The sequence below is a fragment of the Sinocyclocheilus anshuiensis genome, unplaced genomic scaffold (assembly GCF_001515605.1).
Source record: "Sinocyclocheilus anshuiensis isolate Anshui unplaced genomic scaffold, SAMN03320099.WGS_v1.1 scaffold88, whole genome shotgun sequence".
Taxonomy (NCBI): domain Eukaryota; kingdom Metazoa; phylum Chordata; class Actinopteri; order Cypriniformes; family Cyprinidae; genus Sinocyclocheilus; species Sinocyclocheilus anshuiensis.
In genome coordinates this window covers 508,071-531,243 of record NW_015555728.1, presented here as the reverse complement: position 1 = coordinate 531,243, position 23,173 = coordinate 508,071, and the positions used below count along the sequence as shown (strand labels likewise).

Sequence of the window (23,173 nt, the reverse complement as noted above, 5' to 3'; positions counted from 1 at the left end):
GCGAACCCATCTTCTTCTTCTATGCTACTTCCGTCATTCTCTTCATTCACACCACAGTCATCGCCAAACCCGCCACGGCGTCTTTCCTTCGCCATGACGCCCCACTCCGTTCCTCGTGATCCTGCCGCCATCTTCCGGCTGCAAGTAACATTGCGCTAACTATCCCTTTAAAGCTGTCGCGGACCGCCCCTCTGCTGGCGCATGCTGATGGCGTCATCAACCACACGCCACAATTTTCAACACGTTTTTACGTTGATCAGTGCTGTGACAACCACATAAGAAGATATGACCAACGGATTATTTACATATCATATGTTTTTGTATGCTTACTGATACTGAGTATCCAGCTGAGATTAGTGTAAATCGAGTGTGTTATTAATTGCTCTATTTCCACGTGTGATATCTTGCAATGAGAATCATGAAGAGACCAAACATTCTTCTTACAGGTACGTTAGTCCTGTTTTGACACAACGAGTTTTGTATTTTTCAATACATATTATTGTATTTTTTTGTATTTTTCTTTTCAAATAATTACAACAATAAATGTTGGTGTTGTATTAGGTTGTTCCCTGTCATACAAATGTAGTTTGAATGTATTTAGTAGGTATAGCAATAATCAAAAATTACGTAGTAGTAATAATAATAAAATAGTTTTTTCATGATTGCTAAACATTGATATACTTGCTCATGAAATGGCAGGAACCCCTGGTGTAGGAAAGACCACTCTAGGCAAAGAGCTGGCTCAAAGAACAGGACTAAACTATGTGAATGTTGGTGATTTGGCACAGGAGGGTAAGTTATTCTTCTGTGAAATAAAAGTTTTTATATATATATATATATATATTAGTAGTTTTAAAATTAGTATTTTCTCTACAGGTCAGTTGTTCGATGGATTTGATGAAGAATACCAGTGTCCTATTTTGGATGAGGACAGGGTATGTACTATTGTAATGGATCTAACTGCCATGTTTTACTTAATTGTTCCCCCTTTAATGTCCCGTTGTATAGTCACAGAATTTTACAGTGCACTCTTGAACAAAATACATTTTATTGTGTTTTATTAGATCGGGGTAGGGTATAACAGGCTGCACATAATGTTAAAACATGTTAAAGACAATTTCATTTTTTTAGGTTGTGGATGAGCTGGAGGACAAAATGGGAGATGGAGGCGTCATTATTGATTACCATGGCTGTGATTTCTTTCCTGAACGCTGGTTTCACATAGTTTTTGTCCTCCGCACAGATAACACCAGTCTCTACAATCGTCTTGAAAGCAGGTTTGTGTTCATAACAGTTAACAGTATGTTCATTACAAATGTGATGTTTCAGTTTGAGCCTTTTTTGACTACTTGAAATCTTAATATAGATCCGGGATGAGCAAAACAGGGAACATTTAAGGGAAAAAAAACATTTTAAATCATCCTAAGGAAGACCAAAAAAAAAAAACCTTATTGGAGAATCACCCATAAAGCATATTTATACAGTCTTAGTAAGGCCTAATGTACAGTTCAGCAGTCATTTACATGCTATGTGGCTGTATGCTTCCTGTTGCAGTGATTTAATTTGATATCTTTCATATTCAGAGGATACACGGGAAAGAAACTCCAGGACAATGTGCAGTGTGAGATTTTCCAGACTATCTATGAGGAAGCCATGGAAGCCTACAAGGAGGAGATAGTCCACCAGCTCCCCAGTAACACTCCTGAGGACCTGGAGAGGAATCTGGAACAAATTGTTCAGTGGATTGAACAATGGATGAAAGACAACAATTGACTTTATCATATTATATGTCTTTATGGCTTCATTATACGTGAAAGGCTCAATCACTATTTGAAGTTATGTCAAAGTAGACAGACATCACATTTCATAGTTATTGTTGCCCCAGACAGAGTATTGTTCTTTTCACTACCATTGAGCTAAGGACTTAAAATGTGTGGGGCTGTTAAAAATGACTCGATTTGAAATAAGTTGATCTTGCTTCTAAAATGAATGGAAGAAATAACTATTTTTATAGTGTATTTAAAAGAGCCTCTTTCTGTTGACTTGTTTTATTTGTCTTGTTATTCGTTGATTAAATTATCAAAGATAAATTAAAATTCTTTGATTAAATGGGATATTGTTGTTTAGCTGCCACCAAATACCAGAAACGTCTGTTAGTAATTGAAATTTAGGATCAAATCTAATTCACAGAAATAATGGTAAATTACATGGGTGTTTCTCCTCAAAAGATGGATCATAAGGTTCACAAGTACATAATTAGTTTATACTTAACATAATTAGATTAATTTGGCAGCTCTTAAACTTAGCTACACTAAGTCTTATTTCTAGCAAAGTCATCAATGTTGGAGAGTCAGTTTTATTCACTTTCATTTAAATTTGCCATTTCTATTTTTGCTTTTTAATTTTATTTTTCCTCTTATTCTCCCCATTAATGCTTTGTCAACAATCAAACCATCATATCTACTTCTAAAATTCCTGGATCATCCAGTCCCTCTGGCAGTGTAAACAAAGGATAACGTTTTAGGAGTAGTAAATAACCGTTTATGTTGTCATCAATGTTCTTTTTTTTACATGCACAGTACAAACAGTGTCATCCTCTAAAAAACCCACACAATTTGTTTTGATAGATCAACTGATTTTTCATATGTGTTTCATCTAATGTTTTCTTGTGAAACTGGTTTGTATCGTGACATCACACATACTGGGGCAGGACAAGTCACGTGACCGATTCCCCTTCACCTGCAGCACCAGTGGCGGAAGACAGGTGAAGCTATCGGTACCAGGTAAGAGAGCGATGTTTTTAAATAAAATATATATATTAGGCTAAAATATGTAGTCTACACTCTCACATCTTTAGTGTAGATACTGAAAACGCTCTCACAGTGCTAAATTAGTGCGATTATTCATTTTGGATGATTTCAGAGCGTGCGTGCATTAGTTCCGTTTTATTTCTTACCTGTTCTTTGTTGACAGGCAGGTTTCAAACCGCGTTAAGATCATGTCATGCAACGAAGATGTTGAGCCATCGTTTTTTATAAAGTCACATTTTTGCTAGATTTTTTAACTCGCTTTCTAAACTCGTTTGATCATTGTGTATGTTAACTCACTTGTTTATTTTTATTTCAGGGAGCTTTGTAAGGGGAAAACACTGTTAAAATTCACCCTGTGAGGCAATGTAACTACTGTACCCAGGTAAGACGGTCATTGACTTCAGAGTTTTGTAGTATGCAGTGGGTTTTTTTCTATGTAGAGATGGACGATATAATTGTACTTTTACATGTAGACCTACGTATTTTAATTGTGCATTATTCATAGTGTAGATCATAACGTTGTAATGCCTACATCGACTAAACCATTTAAAACATTTGTTTTTAATATGTACATGTACTTATTAAATAATATTAATCATTTATTGGTTATAAACCATGGCATAACAATAATTATTGTCTTATTACTATCAGATAGAATTTAAATGTCAATGAATCCTTACTTTTATGTTTGTAAAAGATGTGCAAATGACGGGATGTCAGTATGTATGTGACATAAGGCCTTATAATAATGTGGATAAACTTTTTGATCCTTAGTTCACTCAGCTGCTAAGAACCATCCCCATGTCTTTTGGAAACGGGTCAGCGTCCCGCTTTGATCGGGTCCGCGATATGCCTCACTACGATGAGGTGCCCATCGGCTCACTGCCGTGGGGTCAGCAGGCTCCTTACCCACTTGGTGGTGAAGTAGCAGCATCCAGCTATGACAGTTTACCACCACCACCGCTCCCTGGAAACCCTCCTGTTGGCCCAGATTTCTACCCGAGTGATGTTGAAGACCAGGTGGATGACGCCATGGATATCAAACCCATCCGACGCTTCATTCCTGACTCTGTGAAGAACTTCTTCAGAGCCAGTGGCAACCAAGGCAGCAAGAAATGGACCTTTCCACCACCACCTGATGTGAACACCACCACCGAAGGCATCCCGTGCTCTCCTCCACATTCACGTGCACCGTCACCTACAGCCCCCAGCTCTTACCTAGACCCTTATGGAGGGTCTGGAGGCAGCTACAATTCAAGGAAGGAGCAGGCAACGTTATTAGGGGAGCCGCTGGAATCGGTTTCTGGTCGCTCTTTGCAGACGGCTATGACTTACAGTGAGAAGGTGGAGGAGTACAATCAGCGCTACGCATATATGAAGTCCTGGGCTGGACTTTTGCGCATTTTAGGATGTGCAGAGTTGCTTTTGGGGGCTGCTGTTTTTGCTTGTGTCTGTGCATACGTGCACAAAGATAATGAGTGGTTTAATATGTTTGGTTACTCCATGCATCAGATGTATGGGGGAGGGTATGGGGGAACAGCAATGGGTGGGATGTATGGAGGAAGTGGCATTTCCTACTCCGGACCCTTGACTCCTTTTGTTATCGTGGTGGCTGGAGTGGCCTGGATAGTGACTGTCATTCTAGTAGTGTTAGGAGTGACCATGTATTATCGTACCATTCTACTAGACTCCAGCTGGTGGCCAATCACAGAGGGTGTGATAAACTTGGTATTAGCATTGCTCTACTTGTCAGCTGCAATTGTGTATGTGCGAGACACAGTCCGTGGAGGTCTCTGCTATTATCCACATTTCAACGCTGGGCCCAATGCGGGGTTTTGCCGAACAGAGGCTGGGCAGAATGCTGCCATCATCTTTCTCTTTCTCAACATGCTGTTGTATCTTGTGGGAGCAGGCGTGTGTCTGAAGCTGTGGAGACATGAAGCTGCAAGGATGCGCAGAGAGAGAATGGGTCAAGATGTAAAGTTCCAAACATTTGTTCTTTGAAATTGATTAACATAAAGAGAAATATAATGATTGCTCAAAATGATTTTCCTATTTCAGTAATAGCAGTAAATAATCTCAGACTTTGCTAATAAAATCAAATTTGCTTGCTTTTCTGTTCTTATTTGTTTTTAGATGAAATCGGAAGGACTTCCGCTCAATATGGTAAGCAGTTGAATTTTAATATCAAGAAGAACATTTTCAGATTTTAAAATCATTGTTGTAATGTACTATTTGTAATATCAGATCGGTGCCGGCTCAAGTGTCTCTGTGCCCATCCAAACTGCTCCAGTAATGGCCAGTCCAGAATCTTATGATGGCACACCTGTCAACCCAGTTATGATGGAACCAGAGATCTTAAGGGGTCATATTCCTGCTGGCCACATCCCCAAACCTGTGGTCATTGCAGACTATGTGGCGTGAGTTTCAAAGAATACTTACGTTAACCAAAATCAATTAATTAATTCAAGCTATTTTATCCAATATATAAACTCGATTTTAATGATGTTCAGAAACTAGCACACATATTTAAGACTGGTTATTGTTGCCTCATGCTTTTTTTAATCTCTCATCCCTTTTGTAATGACTATATCTGAATGTTCTGTCTAATCTTTCTCCTCACAGGAAATATCCCACAATCCGGTCCGATGAGGAGAGGGAGCGATACAAGGCTGTGTTTAATGATCAATATGCAGAATATAAAGAGTTGCATGCTGAGGTTCAAGTCTTAACACAGAAGTTTGAGGAAATGGATATTCTGATGAGGAGTCTACCACAGCAGCCTTCCACCCAAATGGTAATGGTTGTAAACAGCATTTTGCAAATTCTTTAATTATTATTACATTTGCGGTTTTTATGAGCTTATATTATTTGAGAAACTACATGGAATATTTGTAATTGAAAATTCATTTGTCACATCTCATGACCATTAAAATTAATTAGTTAAGACACAAAGATGTTTAAAAATGGTGAAAAGCTGGTGACCAATCACAGTACAGTTCCTTTATACATTTATCTGAATACATTTATCTGAAATCTTTTGATTTAAACAGAAAAAAATGAGATATTAATTGGTTTTCCTCCCATAGGAGCAAGAGAGAGTCAATAGCATTATTCAAGAGTATAACAGAAAAAAGGCTGTAAGTACTGTTTAATACTGTTATCTATTCTACTTCTAGGAGTTTTAAAGTAATATACAGAATACATGTTAGGTATTTTACTTTTCCCAGAAAAGGGAAGCGTTGACCTAATGCCCTACACGTTGCTTCGACCCATTTCAAAACCTTCATCTGCCTGTTGCCTTTCTACATTCTTTAGTCATTGCAAAAGAATGACATTGTATCTGTCTCCATTTGAGTGCCACAGTCAGTAGAAACTGAAAAACTGGAAATGTTAGGGGGACGTCAGTGGAGCTATTGACATATTTACATACTTCCTGTCTGTGTGTGAGCGCACACCAAAGATTACTTTACCTGTTTCTGGTTGTAGGACCCGACGTACCAGGAGAAAAGGGAGAGATGTGAATATCTGAAGAACAAACTTGCACACATAAAGCAGAAAATTCAGGAGTATGACAAAGTCATGGACTGGAATGATGGTTACAGTTAAACAGAACGCCAAAGTACTTTTAAAGTTCATCACGAACTTCACAGAGGTTCCCAGAAAAGAAGCAACTGGCTGAAAGGAAATTGTCCATGGCTATACCTTCAGGAATTAACAGAGTGTTTGGTTTGCTCTTGGTTGGTATTGATATAATTTCATATTGATTTCAAGCAGGAAAGTATAATTAAGGACATCTACCACGTCAAACCCAGCACTGAAAATGTTACCTTGCTTATTTCTGACATGTCTTTCAGCAATGTTTTTAATATATACTGTATATTTCTGTATATACTTTTTATTTTAGAAGTAGGTAATTTGAAGGAAAGCAGTATGCAGGATTAGCAGTATCTCTGTAATGATCCTAAATTACTTTGTATATTTATAGTTTTGCTAGTTTGATTTTCATTTTTTGTGTGTGTTTTATACAGTCATTTGTGTTATGTGTAAAAAAAATGTAACCATGTTACTCTACCTTTGAATTTCATCATTTTTTTTCATTGATTTTGGAAGTGGATAAAATAAACAGGCCTGCCTCCACATTGTACTGGCAAAATTTTTTTTTTCAACAACATAATGAACTAGTAGTTTATACTCCGAGTAACATACCACCTCTCATGTGTCTGTTTATACTTATCACGCTATACTACATGGCTCAGAGCATTATGTGTATAGGCCTGCTGTTATAGTTGAACTGTAGTAAAGTAAGCTAAACTTTTACTGGCTTGACAGCTCTGAAGGTATCAGGTAACAAGCTGCAATGGACTCTAGGGAGAAAAGGTGCTCATTCACCTTTTTGTGCAAACCTGATGCCTCATTAATCCTGAATGTGGTGTGTAATAATCTAGAACAGGGGTCCTCAACTCTGGACCTCGAAATCCACTTTCCTGCAGAGTTTAGCTCCAACCTGGATTAAGCACACATACCTGCAACTTTGTAGTAATCCTGAAGACCTTGATCAGCTTGTTCAAGTGTGTTTGATTAGGGTTGTAACTAAACTCTGCAGGAAAGTGGATCTCGAGGTCCAGAGTTGAGGACCCCTGATCTAGAACAATGCTGCTTTAATTATTGTTATTGTTTTTGTGGCAATTTATGGTAATTGAAACCATAATTACATTACAGTTTCCACACGTTGAACTAAGGAGACTCTGACAATTAGCAAAGTACTTAAGAACAACTTGCTGTTTGTTTCCAATTCAATGATGACTGGAGTGGATTTTAAAGATCCCTCCCAGATTACACGTTCATGATTTGGGCAATCAGAAATTCCATTGGTCTTATACATAACTTGCAACTCATGCGCATATGAGATAGAAGATAAAAGTTGTTTTTGAATTATTACGGGGGTCTTTGATCTTTTTCAGACCAAGTGCCCCAGAAATTGTCTAAATTACTACACTCTTAAAAATAAAGGTGCTTCACGATGCCATAGAAGAACCTTTTTGTCTAAATGGTTCCATAAAGAACCTTTTTGTTTGACAAAAGGTTCTTTGTGGCGAAAGAAGGTTCTTCAGATTACAAAAAGGTAAGAAAGAGATGGTTCTTTAAAGAACCTTTGACTAAATGGTTCTTTGTGGAACTAAAAATGGTTCTTCTATGGCATCACTTGAAGAACCTTTTGAAGCACCTTTATTTTTAAGAGTGTAGTTTACTACTAGTATAAATTATCTAACATAAAATTATCCTAGCCTGAAAAGTAACTAGTTTTAAAAATTAAATGTGTCAAGACAATATTTTTGTAAAGCCATAGACAATATGTAGGCTATTATGAAAGTCGCTATGCAAATGAACCTGGAGCGGCTTGCATCTGAACTGTCCACTCCGCGCAGCGCTCACACGTTCGGGGCGGGGCTGCACCTGTGCAGGTGAGGATGGGGAGAGGCTGGTTTCACTGATGTGTCGTGTAAAAGACAGCTGATCTATGAAACTCTCTCAGTATTTAGCGGGCGTTTCCTGAAGGCTGAGCGTCTTGCAGGTCCGTGAAATACTTCTGTAAGGAGCGAGGAAGGGTTACAAAACATTTACCAGCTTTGACTGCTTTAGTAAGGAAGAGGGTGAGTGATTAATTTGTCTATTTTCTCATTTGTTTTTAAATATTCCCAGCTGAATACTGTAGCCTGTTCTATCTCACGTTGTTGATTGTTGTGTTGACTAATACGCAGTGGCGGATTAAGACTCTTTGGTGCCCCTGGGCAATGATATTGTATATTAATAAACTGATCTGATAACAAGGCTACAAAAATCCTTTCAAAATCAGGTTACCACTTTTTAATAATTATAATATAATTTAATAATAATTTATGCATTTAGCAGACGCTTTTATCCAAAGCGATTTACAGTGCGTACTCTGAAATTATTATATAATTATTATATTATATAATTTATATAATATATTATGATATAATTATTTATAACTTGTGAACCCACCTCTTACAGGAGTAATCTGTTCTAAGATGTGATATAAATCTGAACTGTATGCAGCAAATTGAAACATTTTATAACTAGTGAAGCCAACTGTTACAGGTATAATAATAATCCAATCTGTTAATCACTTCAGACTCTATGGAAAAAAAGAAAGAGTGGATAATCTTTTGAGTCATTGTTGTCCTCAACATTTTCTAATGTTTTACTCCCTTGTGTAAAAAGGGTGTTTTCAGAAATGCAACAATGAGTGCATGGTCTTGTTTGCAATTACATATACAGTGCTTAACAAATTTATTAGGCCACCACCCAATAGGTTTGTGCCACAGCTGCCCTAAACTAAGTATTGGTGATTACCAAAATTACCATTGTTATGTTTCTGTAATGGTTAATCCACCAGTATGTGTAAGATCTTTAGTCACAGTAGTGTTTCTAATGCTAAAATATAATTATTGTTGGGATTGAATGATTCTAAGATAGATTGCTCAAAAGTTTAATCAAAAGCAAGTCTTTGGGAACAACTAAACTATTTGGAAGTCAGTAACAACAGAGACTGTGAAAAAGTGCATAAAAAGTATGCCAGCAAGAATGCAAGCTTTTATCAAGGCCAAAGGTGGCCATAGCCTACAAAAAAAAAATAAAATAGCCTATTTATATTTTTGGTTTATTAGTTTTTGGTTATTATGTGTGAATAAAGATTATTTAGTTGTTTCAGTTTGTTATTTGCCCGATGATAACACAATTTTTAGTTTTAAACAGGTTTTTGACGGGCGGTCTAATACATTTGTTAAGCACTGTATATAGCTACATATAGTTTTGTGAGGATTTGAACTGAAAATAAAACTTACAAACCCCTTTCTTGATTGCCAATGGCTACAATTACAATGTGAAAGCGCAAGGCTGACGCTCCGTAGCGGATTCACACATCCATGAGCGAGGCATTTCAGTTGAAGAGACGGGAGTTGCGCGACTGCATGCTCCTAGAATCTGTTTGAGTAATATATGGCCGTCGAAACGAAAGCGCACGGGTTCACGCAGTAGGCTAGCCTATGTGTGAATCTTGCGATAGATCGCACATACACTGTTTCACGCATGAGAAAAAAAATAAAACTTTTAACAAAACTTTCAGAGAACTTAGTACGTTCTCATGAAAGGGTAGCCTATGTATAGGCCACAGCTAGATAGACGTTTGAGAATACATCGCTTGTTTTACCGCAGAACATTTATTTGCGTGGTGCCCCCCTGGACGTGGTGCCCCTGGGCACTTGCCCAATTGCCCATATGGTTAATCCGCCTATGCTAATACGCATAAGGATGTTGTTCGGAACTAATTGTAAGAAATGTAAATAGTTGTACGCTAAGCGTCTTGTGTTCTTTGACAAGCCTGATTTTCTACAGACCTTCGTAATGTGGTTATTTATGTAAAATGCCATGTGTAGGTGAACTAGGCTAATTCTGAGAATATTTTATCTTAATCACTTAATCAAACTGAAGTACTGATGTACTGTTTTTTTTTAACTTGATCTCAAACGTTGATATAATATTCTCATAATTCTTTGCTACAAATTAAAGCATGTTTAAAATTTTATAATTACAGCAAAATAGTCCAAATTTGTGAGTCCAGAAGTAGGCTATATTGAAAAGCATAGCAATCAAGATGTGAAATTAATGTATAATTACAATAATCTCTCTCTTTTTTTGCCCTAAAGTCTCTTATTTTTACAAAGAGACTTATAACTTGTCACCTCAGCAATCATGATATTGACTTTATCTTACTGGCTAAACTGATGGTGTTACAGCACAACAACATTCCTTGGTCTGTTTTTACAATTATTTAAAAAAAAAAATCATTCTGATTGCAGACTCATTCATAACTGTAATGTAAAAAGCCACTTTGTATCTTAATTCGTATCTTTGTATCTGGATTAACATCAGTGCATTATTTCATTATATTGTAGTGATTCATCAATTATATTTTTTCATTCTTACATTAGATTTCATTCAGACAACCCTGTGAAGTTTTTCCAGGAAGCTAGCATCATGCCGAAAAAATCAAGTCGTCCTCCTGCATATGGTGGCAGACAGTAAGTTGCATATTAGAGAACATATGTAATCATCCATTGTCAGTACAGACAAGTGTTCTTCACTGAATCCTTACTGCCCCATTCTGATGGTGTTATGATCTGTGCATTGTTGTTTTAGTATCATTGATATACTGTTGTTAATATTTTGAATTTGATTTTTTTTTTTTCTGTTTTCACTTAAATTTTAATTAGTTGATTTTGTTGTGTTTTGTCATTTTTATTACTTTTTAAATATGTCTATATAGTTTTTATTTTTTTATTTTAGTTTATTTCGTTTTAGTTATGTTAGTGCTTCAAGTTAAACTAAAATGTTGCCTTTAAAGCTATATGAAATAACATAAGTTTAAGATGTTTTTTTTTTTTAATATGTTACTTAAATTTAGTTAACATTTAAAATGTGTTTTTTTATGGTTTTAGATTTAGCTTTAGTTAACTATAATAACCCTGGATCTGAGTGGTTTTAAAACAGAAGTTTTAAAACATAATTAGTTAATTTTCCTTTAACTCATCCATATTATCTCACATTGTCATTTCAGTCATCACCGATCCACCCATCGCAGAACTTCTTACCACCCTGATGAAATGCTTCACTTTTACCGCTGGACATCACCCCCAGGTGTCATGAAGATTTTGTGCATCATCATCATCATTTTGTGTGTGGCTATGTTTGCCTGTGTAGCCTCCACACTGGCATGGGACTATGATGCCAGCGCCATGGGCCTTGGGGGTCTTGGGGGTCTTGCTGATGGTGTTACAGCACAACAACATTCCTTGGTCTGTTTTTACAATTATTTAAAAAAAAAAATCATTCTGATTGCAGACTCATTCATAACTGTAATGTAAAAAGCCACTTTGTATCTTAATTCGTATCTTTGTATCTGGATTAACATCAGTGCATTATTTCATTATATTGTAGTGATTCATCAATTATATTTTTTCATTCTTACATTAGATTTCATTCAGACAACCCTGTGAAGTTTTTCCAGGAAGCTAGCATCATGCCGAAAAAATCAAGTCGTCCTCCTGCATATGGTGGCAGACAGTAAGTTGCATATTAGAGAACATATGTAATCATCCATTGTCAGTACAGACAAGTGTTCTTCACTGAATCCTTACTGCCCCATTCTGATGGTGTTATGATCTGTGCATTGTTGTTTTAGTATCATTGATATACTGTTGTTAATATTTTGAATTTGATTTTTTTTTTTTCTGTTTTCACTTAAATTTTAATTAGTTGATTTTGTTGTGTTTTGTCATTTTTATTACTTTTTAAATATGTCTATATAGTTTTTATTTTTTTATTTTAGTTTATTTCGTTTTAGTTATGTTAGTGCTTCAAGTTAAACTAAAATGTTGCCTTTAAAGCTATATGAAATAACATAAGTTTAAGATGTTTTTTTTTTTTAATATGTTACTTAAATTTAGTTAACATTTAAAATGTGTTTTTTTATGGTTTTAGATTTAGCTTTAGTTAACTATAATAACCCTGGATCTGAGTGGTTTTAAAACAGAAGTTTTAAAACATAATTAGTTAATTTTCCTTTAACTCATCCATATTATCTCACATTGTCATTTCAGTCATCACCGATCCACCCATCGCAGAACTTCTTACCACCCTGATGAAATGCTTCACTTTTACCGCTGGACATCACCCCCAGGTGTCATGAAGATTTTGTGCATCATCATCATAATTTTGTGTGTGGCTATGTTTGCCTGTGTAGCCTCCACACTGGCATGGGACTATGATGCCAGCGCCATGGGCCTTGGGGGTCTTGGGGGTCTTGGAGGCAGCTATAGTGGTGGAGGGTATGGTGGTGGTGGTGGTGGTGGTGGGCTTGGTGGATATGGAGGAAGTGGGAGTCTCGGAGGCTACGGCTATGGAGGCGGCACGTACATGGATCCGAAATCAGGCAAGGGCTTCATCATCGCAATCGCTGCAATCACCTTTATTGCTGTGCTCATCATCTTCATCCTGGCGGTGTCGAGACAGAACGCTGCGCAGTCTCCCTCATTCTACCTGGCCTCCATCATTATTAGTGCCATCCTGGCTGTACTAATGCTCATCGCCACCATTGTGTACCTGGTCGCTGTTAACCCCACTTCTCAGACATCTGGATCCATGATGTATAATCAGATCTTGCAGATGTGTGCACAATATAAGAACCAAGATCAGGCCTCTGGGATCTTCCTCAATCAATATTTATACCACTACTGTGTAGTGGAGCCTGAAGAGGTGAGCATGTGCTCCTGACAGGGAGTAGGCCATCTATATAACAACATTTGTTCAGTTCAGGTTGACTATTATCAGACACAACTTAAGACATTTCTGTTGTGTAGAAATGCTAGATGAGATTCATGCAAATACACAAACCAATCCTCTATTTTGTAGTTCATTTACGGTGCTATTTAAAGTATTATTTCTTTTTTTCTCCTCATTACAAGGCCATTGCTGTTGTTCTTGGGTTTCTGGTTGTGGTCGGATTGATCATCTTACTTGTTTTCGCTGTGAAGACCCGAGGGCAGATCAGGAGATACGGCAGGGAGCGTGTTCTGTGGTATGATGTGAAGACCATCACCGACGGCCTCACGTCTCAAGGCATCGGAGAATGGGTAAGAATTTTCACTAGCAAATTCCTCAAAAGATAAGTTTCATTTCCTGTTCATGTTAGTTCTTCATTCGTTTTCTTCATTCAGTACAATGCATGGATTTATGAGGTCATGAAATTTAATACTGTTTGTTGCACTAAGGTTGTACTACTACTACTACTACTACTACATATTTATATCCTAGAATGCTTCTTGATGCATGTTGTTTTATTTTCAAGAGTTGCTATGTGGTGCCTATAATTGGTCCACTGTTTTTAGCAGTATCATTGGTCTAGACCATTGCAATTAAGACTCTTCCACGAAGAGAAGTTTCAGAGAAAGATTTCTATGAAGAGGTGTTTTTATGTCTAGTTTCTGGGTGTGTCCTCTTAGGCACTTTCACTTGATGGGAAGCATGATTATGATACAAAATTCCATGATGAAATGCATGGAACACTTGATAGTGACTTAAAAGTTTATGAAATGGTGGGTGGGAATTGTTAGATCCAAAAAAAACATTAGCATGTTCTAGTGTTATTAGGCCACTCCACTGGCTTTGTTCTTTCACAATTCACCATGTAAGCAGTGGTAGTTTTGTCCTTTATGTCATGATGGTATTTGTGGAAGTGGTGGAACCGGTTTTGCCTGGCTTTAATGTTTGTCCAGACTATTTACTATACAAAAAGAAGGCTGAGTGCGTTGGGGAAACAGAGAAGCTAAAGTAAAAGAGGCCTGCAACAACACTTAGGAGTTACAGACTACCACATGATCGGTGAAAATATTTTGAGGCTGTATGGAGGGGTGGGGTATTATAAAAAAAACACTCTGGAAAAACACCTTTTGATGCAGTGTTAAGATGGCTACAAACAGGACTTGTACCCAGAGTAAACAGGTTTCAGTGCATCAACTTATTATTAAATGCACATTGTTTCCAAACTGTAAAAATGGAATGTGGAATTGCCTACAGTAAAGTTATTTATTTATTTATTTTTTACAAAATGTCTGGATATGATGTTCTTTGTTTTTCTTCAGGTAAATAATGTGTCTGGAGATCCAGAGGCTTTTGTCAGTGACCACAATCACCAAATCAGTGTTGCACAGCCAAAGGTTCACAGCCAGAAACCAATTTACCTTCCAAGGTAGGTCATCTCAGTACTTTTAATTTTGTTGCAAAAACAAATGCGTAGAACAATATTTTCATATTTCTGTAGACTTTGTTCAGTGATTTTGCATTGATAGGGCTTTGCTGTTTTAGAATATGCTTGGTTATTATAGATATGAACTATATTAGTAGTGGTTGACTCTTTTTTTTTATTTTTTATAAATAACTAAAAAATAATAACATCTGCATGCAATTTAATAATAGCAAATTAAAATTGTACACAAAGTCACGCCGTAAGCAGAATGAACACTTTTGTTAATCAGCCAAGCAAGCACAGACTGGCTCAAAATGATTGGCCTGCTCAATATTAGTCTGTCACTAGACTATGTGCCACGGAATGAAGGAATCCAGGAAATCTTGTCCCTGTATGAATAGGACCTGGTGGATTTTGTTTTGTCATGAACACGAATAACCAGTTTCACAGACTGATTATGTGAACTGACTGAAACTATTGTAATCAGAAAGCTATTCTTACTCTGTCAGTTACAATCAAAATTGTAAAAATATCACACCCAAGTTATTAACAAAATTTCTATTGGTGTTATTTATTTATTTTTTTTTTATCTAAAGTGGTTCTGACTTGACGAGCTCTTTAAGTGGAATGAAGGGCAAACTGAGAGACTATGACACTGGAGAGTCTGGAGATGAGCTGGAAACTGGCTATGAAAGGTGAGGAAAATCTTATAGCTGGTAGTATTGGAGCACGTTTTAACAAAAAAATACTCAGCATCTGTGACTTTATGTAATCGGTATCACTCTTGTCATATTTTTCCCTTTACCTCTATTCTGTGCTGCCATGCTCTCAGTGAGTATCCTCCCATCATTAATGAGCAGGAGAGGCTTGGGTACAAGAGAGAGTTTGACAGAGACCACATGGAGTACAAGCGTCTTCAGGCTGAGCTAGATGATATTAATCAGGGCTTGGCAGAAGCAGATCGAGAGCTGGACAGCTCACAGGAAGGCAGCCCACAGTTCATGGTATGCTATCTATAAAGTGAAAACTGTTCTTCTAAAGGTTGGATATTTTTCCATCTTCTGACTCTTAATATGCGGAGCTCTGTTTGAGCTCTGCCTGTCTGTCACAATAATTCACATGCTTAAGGTTATTGGTGGTGTAAGGTCACTTAATCTCTGATTTTCACAGTATCTCTTCCACATTAAAAAAAAAAAAAAATCACTTTAATGATATTAAGCATTCATTTAATATTATGTCTCTATCTGTTGGTATATATCCTGTTGATAAATTATTATTGTTGTTGTTGTTAAAATATATGTTACATTAATATATATTACTCGTTTTTATTCCCTAAAAAGGATGCCATGGATGTATACAACAGGCTCAAAAGTTTAAAGAAGGTAAACCCTTTGTGTCATCTTTAAAAAAAAATTCAGACTAGAATATCATGAATTGCATAATTTGTCACAGCTGTTCAAAATAACTGTTTATAGTAGAAAAAAAATGATATATGCGTATGATACAAAGGTAAATGCTGACCTGTTTCCTTTCTCACAGTCTGCAGACTATCAGATGAAAAAGAAAAGGTGTAAACAGCTGAAGACAAAACTGTCCTTGATCAAAAGAAGAGTCAGCGACTATGACCACAGACAATAAGACCTGGCAATGGAAACTCAGGAGGGTATATTATGTCACATGATGTTTTTTTTTTTCAGGACTTTACTGTATCTGTATTTCTGTATTAAAAATCTGCATTACTGTATTATTATCAAGAACTGTATGGCTGCTGTATGACAAGAGTTTTGCTTTTGAGCCAAACTAAGCTTGATCAAAATATTGTGGTATCAATGAAGTATTTTGTTTTACTTTTTAAAGCTAAATGAAGTCTCCTTTTAACCATTTATCTTTTGCCGCAGACATTTAGTCAAGTCAAGGTTAGTGTATATCTTAAAAACAGTGTTGGGCAGTAACTAGTAACTTAGTTACTGTAATAATATTAAATTAAAGGTGATGGACAGTGATCTACCTTGAGTTGCAAAGTGATTGATAATCCTGCTGTTGCTAGTGTTTCGGATTGTCCTCCGACTGATTCTTAAACTTTTACTTAGATGTTTCAGTAACAAGCAGTGTTGGGCAGTAACTAGTTAGAGTAATAATATTATTTTTTGCAGTAACTAGTAGTGTAACTAATTGCTATTAAGATTTCAGTAATAATACAGTTACCATCCATAAAACAGCTAGTTACTTAGTTACTTTTGATGCCTCAACCCTGCTGATTTAAAATCCAACAATCAAATAATTCCTAGATTTATTTTCATAATTTTCACGATTCGCACATACATGTGATGTCCCCAGTGCAGCAGGCGAGATTGGAATATGGAAAAGCTTACATTCAGCATATAGAAATATTGCATTATATTGATTTTGTCAGTTGTGTATGTTGTAGCTTTACTTTACTCTGGTATTACATCCCACCCACATCTCTCTGATCAGCACGTGGTACATTATATTACTATAATTAAAAATCTTTTTGGAAAATTAAAGTTTCTTATAAACTTAATGAAATATAATTGTATATGGGTAATGGAGAAATGAGAATTAGCTTCAAGCTACACATGACAATTAATGAGATTAATACAACACTTCTACTTGAATGTCAATATCAATCACTAGAATTTTATGTGGAAGATACACCGTTACAACTTCTGTGGGGCGTGAAGAAAAAGTAATGTAACTAGTAGTGTAACTAATTACTGTTGCCAGAAAGTAATAAGTAAAGTAACAATATTACCTTTGAAATGAGTAACTAGTAATGAGTAATATATTACATTCTTTGAGTAACTAGCCCACACGGCTTAAAATGAGCAAGACTGTGACCACTTTTTGTTGTAGTTTTAGGGATCTTCAAGCAAAGAGATTCTAATGTTGTTTGTTATAATGATGTCTTACTGGATTTTCTTTTCTTTTTATTTTACCTTCATTTTTTTTAACTTCTCGATTAATCTGTCACCGGAATAGCAATCTATTCTGTTGTTTTTTAATTTAATTAAATACTTATAGAATGGGTGTGAGTTCAGTTACAATTATATCATTTATATAATTTGGCTCTTTCAGACAATTATATCAAATCTATAGAGAATAAGTCGCTGAAAATTTGTAACGTGGCAGGCTAATTGTGTTGAATGTACAGTATATTTTTTTGCTTGTATTTGTGTACATAGTAAAATAAAGCTATTCAATTTATAAACGTCTTTGTTTGTATTAATTTAAATTAATTAATTAAATTAATTAAAGTGGGCAACTAAAAGATAATAATAAACTTATGTTTTATGGATCCATATAGGGAACACGTCGGCCCTTCAATAACTCGGAACTACTATTGTTCGCATTTTGTACCGGTGGGACATTACGAATCGACGGACAAGGGTTGCACGAAAGTAAATAACGGTTGAATTGGGTTGTTTTTTATAGTCCGCTGAGCAAGTTACATATTAATGTGTCGTTATTTCAAAAATCGAGTTTATAGACATTTTCCTGTGTTTGCTGTTATAAGGTTCATTTTGAAAAACTAAACAACGAGTCTCTGTGATGAGACCGAATGCATAAATCTGTTGAAACCTTTCTGAAGAATGGAATAACGTTAACTGTATAACATAAAGAAAGCTTACAGTCTGTTAAAATTATAAATCATGGATGAAGAACCAGAGAGAGCAAAACGCTGGGAAGGAGGATACGAACGAACATGGTGAGAAGTTGAGCTTATGCTTACTTTAAAAATATTATTTTCAATGCCTTTTTTTTTTTTTACCTCAGATTGCCACCAAAAAGTGTTTTTTGTTAATAAAATATATTTGTACAAAATGTTATTTATACCGTCATTCCAAATAATTGTAAGGTTCCAAGAGCTTGAACTATGGCATATTATGTAACTATGGCAAGTAGTAAACAATAAGGGGCATCACAAGACTGTCAGCCACTAATATTTACTAAAGTACATGAGAACACATACGCTATAATGAGCTGTTGACATGTGTCTCTCTTAGGGAGGTGCTGAAGGAGGATGAATCTGGATCTCTCAAAGCTACCGTGGAGGACATTCTTTTCCAAGCAAAGAGGAAAAGGTACAGCGCTCAAATGCAAAATATAAAAATCAGTTTGAGCTGATTGTATATTGCTTTGATATTCATTTGCAGTCTCTCTGTCACCTTACAGAGTGTTTGAGGGTCATGGACAAGTTCGGCTTGGGATGGTAAGATGCATTTTACTGTCCTCCATAGTTATAGCATAATTTTTTGTTATTGGAGGCTGATCATAACCATGCATATAATTCCCACCAAACTAGATGCGGCATCTCTTTGTGATCATTGACTCATCTAGATCAATGGAAGATCAGGACCTGAAGCCCAACAGGCTGACCTCAACCTTAAAGGTTAGTAGCACTGCATCTATAGTGGCGTATGGAAGCCTAACATTGTATGAAATCTGTCAAAACTGATCTTTCCTTTTGCATTCTTTAGCTGATGGAGTTTTTTGTGGAGGAATACTTTGACCAGAATCCAATCAGTCAGGTAATGCACTTGACTCTGTATCTGTCTGTGAGTGTTTACAATGTGCGCAGCTTCTGTTAACAGTACCGTATTGTCACAGATAGGGATCATTACCACCAAGAACAAGAGGGCGGAGAAGCTCACTGATCTTGCAGGTTGATGCATTAGTATTATGTTTGCATGTTTTGAGAAGTTTTCTTTATCATAATCATCACTTGACATTACCGGTATTTTACTCTTACCAGGGAACCCTAAGAAGCATTTAGCAGCTCTGAAGAAAGTTGTGGACTCCACATGTGTTGGTGAACCATCTCTCTACAACTCTCTCAACGTGGCTATGCAGACTCTCAAGTAAGGCACAAGTCAGTGTGTGGCGCTTCCATCTGGAACTGAAATGCAACAGTGTTGCTTACAGTTTGGTTGTAGTACTGGACTTGTACTCACCATATACACCTGGTCTTCAATGTCTACGTAACCCTTTACTGCAGTAACCATATTTCTATTTTCATGCAGACACATGCCTGCTCATACAAGCAAAGAGATCCTAGTTATTTTCAGCAGTCTTACTACCTGTGACCCAGCCAACATCTATGAGCTTATCAAAGTGAGTTTGAATAATGCTAATGGATGCATACTGTAAGGGTTAGTAAGGTTTGATGAACATTGATTTCTTTGTGATCATGTTTTAATATATCAACAGACTCTGAATGCTTTGAAGATCAGAGTGTCTGTGATAGGCCTGTCAGCAGAAGTTCGAGTGTGCACCATTCTCACAAGAGAAACTGGAGGTTGGTAGTCTTATCTTAACACGGTTACATCGTTTTTTACTTGTGTTTTCTAATTATGTTGGGCCCAATAGGATCCTACAATGTAATATTGGATGAGAGTCATTTTAAAGAGCTGCTGATGCTGCATGTGAAGCCGCCTCCTGCCAGCTCCTCCTCAGAGTGCTCCCTCATTCGCATGGGTAATCACACAGTCATTTTCACCACATTTACACAATTTAAATAAGATAAAATGTTGAAAGTACAACACTTATTACTAGTAGATGAAAGCTTAGTCAAAAATTAGCCAAAGAATTTAAGAAATATGTAGAACTGTGAATGCTCTGCTGTTTGTCATTTTAATTTGTGTTTTTTATGTCTTCACTGCACTGTAAATGTGAAGCAGTCCAGGATTATTCCTGATTTATGTCTGGGAAATGTATTAGTGTAAGCTAAAATTTTTCATATGTGATCTTTTACAATATCTCTATTGTGCATAATAATTTGCTCAGGTTTCCCTCAGCATGTCATAGCCTCCATGTCTGATCAGGATGCCAAACCCTCGTTCAGCATGTCGTGAGTACAGTTTAAATCTTATGCTCTTTACCACGGTTTAATAATATTAAATCTAAAAATGTAATATATTTTACACTAGGGCTGCACGATAAATCGCATGCGATATTTAACACGCATCTTGTCAGTAAAGCCATTCTGTAATCAGCGGCTCATATTTTGCGCATGTTTTGTGCAGCTCGTCAGTGAACAACGGCTCTGTGTAGTTAATGCTGCTCAATGTGAAAGCCCGCAGGTGATGGAGATTTACCGCTGATTACAGAATGGCTTTACTGACAAGATGCGCGTTAAATATCGCATGCGATTTATCGTGCAGCCCTATTTTACACTACCATTATACACTATATAGGTAATATATACATATATATTACACAACTGTTTAAAAGTTTGGGGTCAGTCAGATTTTTTTTTTATTTTTATGTTTTTGAAAGAAGTCTCTTAAGCTCACCAAGGCTGCAATTATTTGATCAAAAATACAGTAACAAGTTATATTATGAAATATTATAGCAATTTAAAATAATGTATTTCTATTTGAATATATTTTAAAATGTAATTTATTCTTGCAATGGCAAAGCTCCAGTCTTTAGTGTCACATGACCCTCAAATCATTTTAATATGCTGATTTGGTGCTCAGGAAAGAATACTTATTGTTATTGACGTAAAAAATTGTTTTTCTGCTTTTTTGTGGAAACTGATACATTATTAAAAAATTTTTTTTGTAGAATAGAATTTTTAAAAAGCATTCACTTGAAATAGAAATATTTTGTAACATCATAAATATCTTTAATGTCTCTTTGGATCAATTTAATGCATCCTTGCTGAATTCAAGTATTAATTAAACAAATCTTACTGACCCCACACTTTTGAATGGTATCTTTATTGCATAATTCTATTATTTATCATTTGAAATAATATTATAGTTCGTTTTCTAATATATTTAGGCACCTAGACAGCACTGGTGAGCCAGGACTCACTCTTGGTGGCTACTACTGCCCACAGTGTAGAGCCAAATACACTGAGCTGCCAGTGGAGTGTAAAGTGTGTGGTATGTGCTCAGCCTGTCCCTGTTCTTCAATCTTTACACTCATTTTCAGAGAGCGTTGATGTGTTCAGTTCTCATAGTCTGTGTCTTCTCTCTGGTATAGGTCTGACTTTAGTTTCCGCTCCTCACCTGGCCCGTTCCTTCCATCACCTCTTCCCCCTGGAGGCCTTCCAGGAGACCCCACTGGAGGAGTATGAGGGGGAGAGGTGAGCTTCACACTCACTCTGTGAAAACTCCTGTCTGTCTCATTTCAGCCTATTTAATAGTGTTAATCTATGCCTTTTCAGATTCTGTGAGGCTTGCCAAGGAGAGTTGAAAGACAAAAGTGTAGGTTTTCCAATTCAAAAACTTTCGAATGGCTTGTTGTTTAAAATGGCATTTAACCTCTTTGTTTTCTCCTCTGCAGGTATTTACTTGCCTAGCATGTAAAAAAGTGTTCTGCGTGGAGTGTGATCTCTTCATACATGACACACTGCACTGCTGTCCTGGCTGTATGCAGACTGACAGGACATCCTGATGTAAGATGGCCTGACTACAAGACATCTGTGAACTTCAGTACAAGTAGAAACTGAGATTTTAGAAGAAAAAAAGAGGAAGTCATCAACCACCGATTTAGATTCTCACTGATTATTGAGGGTTGAAGTAATGAAAGCCAATGCTTGTCAGTTCTTTGGAATCATGTTACTTTGGCTTTCTTGCGTCATCGTTGTGCTGGAGCTGTAACTGTATAAAAGGGCGCCCCCTATGGGGAGAAGCGTCTCACTGGACCAAATGAAACCAGCAACAGAAATTTTTTTTTTGCTGTTTTCCAGTGTCCTATTTCCATTAAAGCCATGGCGTTGTAATAGAGTGAACATGACAGCTGTTCCTATATTTTGCACCCTACATGCCATGTTAATGTACTCGCCTGTACTCAACGACTCAAAAACAAACTTGTGCATAACTAGTTGTTTAGATGAACTGTTTAAACAAATTAAAACTTTTCCTTCAAAACTGTACTGACTTGCATGGCTTGTTTTTGCAAATTGTATAATTGATTGCTAAAAAGATAAGCGGTGCTGCAGCATAATTTATGCTTTCTAGAGTATGACAAAAAAGATATTACAAAAGTAATCAAATCCTTAATTTAATTTCAATACTAAAGGTTGGAGACAGACGGAAATGTTAAATCATACCTTTATAAGAAATGGTACAGCTATTCAAAAATATTCATCCCATATTCACAAATTCAGAACCAGTTATTTCACACACTTTAGCACATCAATGTTCTTATCAACATTCTTGCATCATTTTAAATTGCAAAATAAAATGTATACAGCCATGACTTTTACAGTACAAGTGCTTCACAGCTCTGTATTTTTGTGCTGGTCATAGTGTCTGTGCAGCCAGGCCTTCAGTAGGGGGAGGTTCTTGTCCATCCAGCGAATGTTCTCTTCAATGTTCTCCAAGGCTTGCAGAATACATCTCAGTTCTGCTCCAGTCTCAGTCCGCAAGGAACTGAAGAAACTACGAACCTGACGGAGCAGAGAAACACGCTCTATGTAATATAAAGTTTTCTGATTACAGGATCAGATGTTTTTGGTCTAGACCAGTGTTTCTCAACCCGGGTCCTGGGTGCCCCCCAGCAC

At 36.5% G+C, this 23,173-nt stretch overlaps 4 protein-coding genes, 1 long non-coding RNA gene and 1 pseudogene across 5 annotated transcripts; 5 read left to right on the top strand and 1 right to left on the bottom strand.

The window, feature by feature from the left end:
- Window positions 1-209: 209 nt before the first annotated feature.
- ak6 (adenylate kinase 6) lies at window positions 210-2,109 on the top strand. The gene is made up of 5 exons (XM_016466160.1): window positions 210-446; window positions 700-792; window positions 877-935; window positions 1,132-1,277; window positions 1,584-2,109. The coding sequence occupies exons 1-5, from the start codon at window positions 410-412 to the stop codon at window positions 1,771-1,773; spliced, it is 525 nt and encodes a 174-aa protein (XP_016321646.1). The 5' UTR covers window positions 210-409; the 3' UTR covers window positions 1,774-2,109.
- Window positions 2,110-2,709: 600 nt separating this feature from the next.
- On the top strand, window positions 2,710-6,789 carry LOC107672714 (MARVEL domain-containing protein 2-like). The gene is made up of 8 exons (XM_016466014.1): window positions 2,710-2,783; window positions 3,127-3,192; window positions 3,585-4,787; window positions 4,947-4,976; window positions 5,058-5,230; window positions 5,436-5,607; window positions 5,900-5,950; window positions 6,300-6,789. The coding sequence occupies exons 3-8, from the start codon at window positions 3,612-3,614 to the stop codon at window positions 6,417-6,419; spliced, it is 1,722 nt and encodes a 573-aa protein (XP_016321500.1). The 5' UTR covers window positions 2,710-2,783; window positions 3,127-3,192; window positions 3,585-3,611; the 3' UTR covers window positions 6,420-6,789.
- Window positions 6,790-8,319: 1,530 nt separating this feature from the next.
- Window positions 8,320-11,644, top strand: LOC107672776 (uncharacterized). Its single transcript, XR_001632343.1, has 3 exons — window positions 8,320-8,464; window positions 10,826-10,915; window positions 11,452-11,644. It is a non-coding gene; the product is annotated as an uncharacterized LOC107672776 (long non-coding RNA).
- Window positions 11,645-11,872: 228 nt separating this feature from the next.
- On the top strand, window positions 11,873-16,616 carry LOC107672774 (occludin-like). Its single transcript, XM_016466123.1, has 8 exons — window positions 11,873-11,957; window positions 12,494-13,148; window positions 13,358-13,525; window positions 14,534-14,640; window positions 15,234-15,332; window positions 15,470-15,641; window positions 15,978-16,019; window positions 16,177-16,616. The coding sequence occupies exons 1-8, from the start codon at window positions 11,914-11,916 to the stop codon at window positions 16,273-16,275; spliced, it is 1,386 nt and encodes a 461-aa protein (XP_016321609.1). The 5' UTR covers window positions 11,873-11,913; the 3' UTR covers window positions 16,276-16,616.
- Window positions 16,617-18,026: 1,410 nt separating this feature from the next.
- Window positions 18,027-22,479, top strand: LOC107672775 (general transcription factor IIH subunit 2-like). Its single transcript, XM_016466125.1, has 15 exons — window positions 18,027-18,364; window positions 18,663-18,740; window positions 18,832-18,868; window positions 18,962-19,048; window positions 19,137-19,187; window positions 19,267-19,321; window positions 19,412-19,517; window positions 19,680-19,770; window positions 19,867-19,954; window positions 20,026-20,133; window positions 20,443-20,506; window positions 21,445-21,548; window positions 21,649-21,751; window positions 21,833-21,872; window positions 21,952-22,479. The coding sequence occupies exons 1-15, from the start codon at window positions 18,309-18,311 to the stop codon at window positions 22,060-22,062; spliced, it is 1,179 nt and encodes a 392-aa protein (XP_016321611.1). The 5' UTR covers window positions 18,027-18,308; the 3' UTR covers window positions 22,063-22,479.
- Window positions 22,480-22,709: 230 nt separating this feature from the next.
- Window positions 22,710-23,173, bottom strand: part of LOC107672773 (endoplasmic reticulum aminopeptidase 1-like) — an 8,503-nt pseudogene continuing 8,039 nt past the window's right edge.